Below are 7,595 nucleotides of genomic sequence, written 5' to 3' on the forward strand. Positions count from 1 at the left end.
CGAGCGTTTACAGGGCTTATGACCTGTCATTGGCTGGGTTAAGTGGCCACTTTAAGTAGGTACTACAACATTCCCCATTCCGCTTATTAGCGAATATCCACACAGGTAACATTTTTGATTTTTGTATATATGTTACGAGTACACGTACGTGTGTGTACAAGTACACGTACCAAAATTAATGTTGTGTAATGAATATTTGCCTGAACGGCGACGATATGATAGTAACGCAATCAGTCCCATACTGCAGGTGCCAGTTTAAAAAAACAGTAAAGTATCGCAGTTTCAATTATCTTTAAAATCAATGTTTTACATCCACCTTTGCCAAAAACTAGCCCGAACGGTGACGATAGGTACAAATATCATAAGGACTTGTCAAAAGAAGTTATTTTGTAGATGATTGATACAGTTAAGGCAATTAAAGGTATCAATGATAGCAGGAAACCAAATGCAAAACACTTTAAATGAACCCAAAGTTCTGTTGACAATCGACAACAGTCTCTTTTATGACTTTGATTTCAGGAGAATGCAGAAAGCCCGTTTTGAACTAACCCAAATCCTCACGAGTCACGGTGAATTCATGAGCTACTTGCGTCGCTTCAAGATCTCCGAAATCGACAACTGCTCATATGATGACGAACCACCTCGAGATGTCCCCCATATTTTAATGCATTGCCACTTTTTCAGCTTTCAGAGGCAACAGCTGGAAGCTCGATGCGGAAGTCCGGGCGAGGATCCATGTGACATCGGATTAGTGATACTTCATTAAATCACTCATACTAGAGATAAAGTGTTATATGGCCAAGTTAGTTTAGTACATTGGTAAAATAAACCAATGTAGGACTCAAAATGCCTAACATTTTCTAGTGACACGGATGCCTATCGACAGTCTGTCGATAACTGTCAAGAGGCCGGCTTCTTCTGAAGAGTTTTAAGTGTTCTTCTCATTACTAGAACAAATTTTTTAGAAGTTCTTGATTAGACCACTAATAAATACCCCTTTCGATATAAAAAAGAAGCTTATTAAAAGCAGAAAAGTTCACTTTTATGATTTATAAACCTTGAACAAAATAAGCGAGGTAAATAATAAATGCAACTCCAATACTTAAAAAAAAATTAAAAATGATCCCCTTCTCCTGGCGAGTTTTCTGTGGTTTTTTCATCATTAGAGAAAATGCGAAAAAGCTTCTAAAAAGGCCTTTTCTGAAACATTCCACCCAACATATTATAAAGGTAACAACTTTATAAACCTTTTCTTTGAAGTAAATTTAAAAGTACAGTACGTTTAAAAGTAAACAAATACATAAATAGCTATCATTTAGAAGTAAATATGAACCTTAGACATTACAAGCAAGGTAGAAAATAATGCAACTTCCGTATTAAAAAGGGTATTATCGTTGATTGTGCCCATGGGAAGGAGATGAAAGGTCTGTTCAACCGCCTATTAAAAGAGGTGAACGTTTTCCATGCAAAAATTACCAATTTTAGATTTCTTTCTTTCTGACTTGTGATGTACATAGTTTTTACTGATGACGTGTTTATAAATATATCCATAAATTTTGAATTTTAAATTACGCACTTTTTTACGTTTTTTCACAGTGCTCTTGGCAGGTTTTACGTAATGCACATGTGAATTAACAAATAAATAAATACAATAGCCCAACTACACAAAACATTACATTTTATACTATGTTCATAACCCCAAAGGGTTTTCAAAATGACAAAAAAACACTTTTAAAATTTCACGGAACGTAAGGTGATCATTGTACCTTTATTGTTTGATATGCGAAACTAAGATGATCAGTGTTACGCTTAATTTGCACCCACCGGAAATGGGTTAGATTAGACACATGAGTTTCGAAAATTATCGATTACCTATATGAAAAGAAATTTTTAAGCGTTGTTTTCCTCAACAAAATATGGAAACATTGTACACAAAACTTTACAACACATTTTTCTAACAATTTAAAACATATACTGATGATTGAACATTATTAAAAACATACAAAAAAGGCCTAAAATATGACTTTTGAAACTGTATCTTATTTGACCTTCCAGCGGGCTTTGAGAGGTGCAGGCAATAAGAGAGTGTATTATATAACTACCTTAAACATTAATATTTCATATTCCCCGTACCGGGAATCGAACCCGGGACTTCAAGCGTGGTAGGCGGATCAATCACTACAAAACGAAGCCAATTAGACGCTATCGAGCCAAAAACACTCGTCGACTCGTTTGTTACCTTCATGTTAAAATCTCGTAAAAAAAAATTCTGCAGAAATTAGCGCCCTTCGTGGTTTCTGGTTTAAGCTTTTGCCTTACATGCCGTGGCGAGTTCGATTCCCAGCATCCCGGATTGATGATTTAGTCTTCCTGTATCAAATTGTCAAGATATATTGTATTTTTAGTACCAATTTGATGTGCTATGCACCACCATCACCAAATAGGTTAATGAAGTTATGATTTTTTTTTAAATACTTATCTTTAATTATTCGGAGTACACTGCATTGTTTCTCAAAGTGTGATGTGAATTTGTTTTTGATTTTTTCTGTAAGTACGGAAGATTTAAAAAAAATATTGATTAAAATTATCCAACAACAAAAAATACAAAAGACAATTATTTAGGTTTTTATAATAATAATTTTTATGATATTTTTCAATGTTGCAATAATATCAACAAATAAAGTGATTTACGATTTCTGACGTTCCTATTTTTTTCTTAATTGTATTTTTTAATTAAGTATTTTCAGCACAATATATTGTAGAAGACAATAAATACTGTCAGGTTACTAACTTTGAAATGCTTTTCAATTGGCAATGCTGGTGCAAACACAACATCAAGATCTTGACGTCACAATTATCATTTCTAAACGTGTCGCGTTTTTCTAGGGACTTCTAGGGAACTATGATCTATAAAAAAATAACGGTTTCACGGAGCTTTAGTCCCAACATTTATGTATGGAAGTGAAACATGGAACTAGCAGAGGAAGGATGAGAGCCAAGTGAATGCGGTTGAAATGCGATCTCTTAGACGAATGTGTAGCAAATCAATGCATGTATCTGCATCTAATCTGAAGTCTGATCTGAATATAAATCTGAGTCAGGTATAATTGATAAGATTAAGGAAAGGGTCTCAGATGGTTTGGTCATGTAGAACAAATGATGACAAAAGAATGGTAAAACAAGTGTCAATAGTAAAAATGAACGGTAACGTAAGACGAAGACAACCAAGGAAGACATAGCATGATCAGATAAACCAAACTCTTAAGTCTGGTCATGTCAATAGCAGGAAGAACCGAATGCCATCTATGACAAGAAGTATGAATGTCGAAGAAGCTAGAAATCTGTTCCAGGAAAGACGTGTGTGACGGTCCATTCTCTCTGCCTGCCCCTACGGAGTATTGACGTGATGGTAGTAGTAGGACCGTGGCAAATGCAATGTCAGTTTTTGCGGAAATTCAAAATTACAAATTGGAAAATTCTTTTTATGCTTCGTACTTATAAGTAAAAAAACATTTTTTTATACTCGACAGTATTTTCAAGACTCTTTTTATTTAAAAACTGTAAAAAAAAAACCTAATTTCCCTGTTGTCAAAAATTAAACTTCAAGCTAAAAAATCAACCAGAAAAGAAAATCATAGTTCATAAGTACATTTCATTTCCAGAATCAGCCTTTTTAAAAAAAAAAATTGGCACCATCCTTTGTATGATCTATTAACCAATCTTCATTTGTATCTACAAAAATGTTTTTGTACATATAATCAATATTTAAAGCATTAACTTTGAGGTCAAACATTTGACTAAATGTTATTCAATATTTGAATATTTACTTATTTATTTATTCATGTTTTTTCCATTATAAACTATGATTTAAATATTGTGACCTAACATATACATTTTGAAAATATTTTTACATTTGAGAATAAATAAAAAAAACTAAATAAGCAGAGATAATTTAAAAAAAGGTTCACACAGTTTTAAACACTACGGATTTATGTTTACAATAAATTTATGTACATCTATATTATTTATATTACAAAACGCACAATGAAAAAAAAAACATAAAATATGCTATACGAGTACATTTGTGGAGCAGTTACTACTTCACCGACTTAACCTTCCAACATTTCTATATCTACCGGTTACAAGATGTACCCCGAAACCAGTAGAAAAGCTTTTGCATAAAGAAAGCTTTTAAAAATAATGTTCCTTTGATCAATAATCAAACGACCTACATAATATTACAGCATTATACGATGGTCCATTGTAATGCTCTCCCTATATCTATTAAACTCAGGCCCATCCCTTCATCTCCTCCCTTCATCCCATCCCTCTTCTTTTAGTATTTCTCCCACAGCATAAAATATTTTCATAACCTTATCAGTGTATGAACTGGTTACTTATTAAAATGCACGGCACGTTAGTTTTATATGTTTGTGCAACAACTATGGTGAAGGTGTAAAGTGAGTTTCGCATGTTGGTTTAATTGGCGTCCTAACGAAGAGACGGGTACGTTTTGAAACCGGTAGACATAAGAAATTTGGTAAGTGGTTATAAACTTAAATTTAATAACATTTAAAAGATTTTTTATTATTACTAGAATCTTTAAAAGCACTCCCTCCACATAACTAAAAATCCTTTTAAATATTGAGGGTTTTTCAATCATTTTGGTTATACTCTAAAAATAAAAATTGTATGACTTGATTTTTTGAAATTTCAAATTCATACACTTGCGATGCTATTCTGAACCGCTCTCGCGGCTAAAGAAAACACTTTATCTCGTGTATTTTACTTACAAAATACTCGAGATAAATGGTATTTCTACGGCCGCGAGAGCGTTAGAAATACCAGCCCTGGATTTGAATTGAATTTGTCTAATCCTACCACTTTCATAAGCAGTTTCATTGTGAATTATTCGAATTATTGTCATTCTTCCACATTTTTTGTCATAGATTGAATTTTATTTATGCGTATTTTTATTTATTGTGAGTGTACATATTATAAAGATTTGTCTTTTCCATTTTTTATTGAACTAAGCATAAAATTATAAATAGTCCAGAAACCGCATACGCACATCAAACAGAAGTCGACTCAACTACCCATAAATTAGTAGGTTTACGTTTTGACCCATTAGTTTATTTGTAGACGTCGCTCAGTACGCAACTCCTGATTCAATTAAACTATGCCGTGTTGTGTCTTTTGAGAGTGTAGAAATACTGCTAGGATCTTAAAGAAACAGGATGCAATCACATTTCATGTGTACTTAGCAAAAAATTGTGTATATAACAAATGCATTAATTAAAGATTGTCGATTGTCGAAGAAACAAAATGGAAATTTCGTTTGTGTTTCCAGGGTAGTATTTTTTTTTACCCTACTTTGCTCGTCTAAAGAGAGAATTAATGAAAATTGGACCTCCGATTAAACAACTCTGTGGTGGATGTTTGACTGAAATTATCTTCAAAACATAAAATATTATTTAACACGATATAAAAGTATCGGTTTAATGTAAAATAAAATATGTTTTATATTTTAAGTTTAAAGTTAATTCATTCAATTACTCTTATTAAATGACCCTTTACTTATCTACTCTGTTGTGTCTATCTTATCTATATTATTGCGTGCGCAATAAAATTTGAGAGAATTTAACAGATTGCTTTTTTCAAACATACATTTGTGTTATAAGTATATATTTTTTCCATTGTGTAACATTACGCGACGGCATCAAGAATGCGCGCAGCGAAAGAAGAACATAGTGGGGGAATTATTGGACACAGTCCGATGTATTCAAATATGATTATACGCTCCTTCTGGACTACTTTTAATTCTAGGGGACTAAGTAAGTCAATGAATAAATTACAAAAATTGCAATTGCGAACAGTAGCAAAAACTGACCTTGTTAAAACGGTTGAAGAACCACCGACGTGGTAAATACTTCACTTTAATGGGTGATGAAAAACTGGCCTTTGCTCGCCTTCCTAATCCGGCCCACGCGGGTGGCCCGGGGGGCTGGGGGCCCGTGGGGCTGAGGGCCCGGGGGCAATCATATCGAGTCCCGGCACAATGGCAGTACAAGTCATCTGCCGCTGCGATGCCTTTACCGCTGAGAACACTCGAGAAGTAAATTGGGTACAACGATCGACCACTTTCTCCGCTGAGGGCGTTCTTTAGACGAAAAGCGGCCCTGTTTTTATATTTCCGTCTTAAAACCTTGAAAATATTATTTATTAATTTCAACTTTTGTGAATGCATTTTGGTTCCTAAAAATCAAATCGTTTTTTATTAAACGTTAAAGTATCGTTTTTATTATTATTATTTATTTTATTTATTTTTATTTTCTTTATTAAGGAAATATACAGTTACATAGTTTTATAATTTACACAGTTAGACTTAACGCTAATGGACCAGTGAAGTTTCTATATTATATAATAATTATATGCATGTAAGGTTATTAAATAAATTACAAAAAAGAAAAGGAAAATAAACATAAACAGAAGTTGTTTAAAAATTAAAATTAAAGTAAAAAAAAAGTAAAAAAAATTTTAAAAATAATTAAAAGTTAAGAACCGAAATAAAGAATGAAAAATATGCTTAGATGTAAAAATTATGAATAACTTATAAAACGTTTCAGAAAAGTAACTATTTTCATAAAAATAATCATTTTTGGTGATATTGTGGAATAATATTATAAACAAATTACAACAGGGATGGAGAATACCTTAAAAAAGGGAATATGGAAGTCTGGGCATCTACAGGGCTTATGACCTGTCATTGGCTGGTTTAAGTGGCCACTTTACACACTGTGTAACATTTACCATTCTGCCTACGTTTTAACATCCATATTTCTTCATTTCTTCCATTTGTTAATTTTAGTGAAGTTAAAGAGCTGAAACCATTATTGTTGTGAAGAGATTCATCTGAGTGATTAATTTCTAATTTTTCAAATTTTTGCAGATGTTCAAACATAGGCAAAATGGTGAATGTCACACAGTGTGTAAAGTGGCCACTTAAACCAACCAATGACAGGTCTTAAGCCCTGAAGATGCCTAGACTTCCATATTCCCTTTTCTAAGATATTCATCATCCCTGTTGTAATTTGTTAATCTTAATGACTCCCGAGGGTGTAAAATCCAGTCTTTTGCCTACAAACATTTGGACAAACTAAAATATTGGAATAATATTATAATTTAATGATTAAAATAAAACACCAATTGAACGTAGTTATGCAGAAAGCAGCCAGTCCACAATTTTGAAAAAATCTGATATTAATGTAATCTGGTGAAGTAAGGTCAATTATATGTCTTGCTAAAAATAATCAGACCACTTTCATACAATTTTTTTTAATCACCTTCTGAAAATGGTATCCATAACAAAAACGGCATTTTACAATTTGCAGAAAACACCCACAGCACCAGAAAATCTTAAGGAATTTTAAAATCGTCTAAACTGGTTAAATACATAACTAAATTTTCGTTTGTAATGTTAAAGGAATACCAATAAATTCCTTGTTTATCATTTGTTAAAGTCAAAAACATTCTAACTGTTGTTTACATTTGTTTATTTACTCTTTTCACAAAGGTGCTATTATCTCAGTTTCACT

At 32.6% G+C, this 7,595-nt stretch overlaps 1 protein-coding gene across 1 annotated transcript; it reads left to right on the forward strand.

Moving 5' to 3' along the window:
* The first annotated feature begins 427 nt into the window (after window positions 1–427).
* LOC148279689 (uncharacterized) lies at window positions 428–766 on the forward strand. Its single transcript, XM_088229517.1, has one exon. It carries the CDS (start codon window positions 428–430, stop codon window positions 764–766), a length of 339 nt encoding a protein of 112 aa, XP_088085643.1.
* Window positions 767–7,595: the final 6,829 nt, after the last annotated feature.

The sequence above is a fragment of the Micrasema longulum genome, unplaced genomic scaffold (assembly GCF_059751315.1).
Source record: "Micrasema longulum isolate JH-2025_06_02 unplaced genomic scaffold, ASM5975131v1 h1tg000678l, whole genome shotgun sequence".
Taxonomy (NCBI): domain Eukaryota; kingdom Metazoa; phylum Arthropoda; class Insecta; order Trichoptera; family Brachycentridae; genus Micrasema; species Micrasema longulum.

Bases quoted from the DNA above. Each gene is read 5' to 3' on its own strand.
- LOC148279689 (XM_088229517.1), top strand. From the start codon at position 428: ATGATAGCAGGAAACCAAATGCAAAACACTTTAAATGAACCCAAAGTT.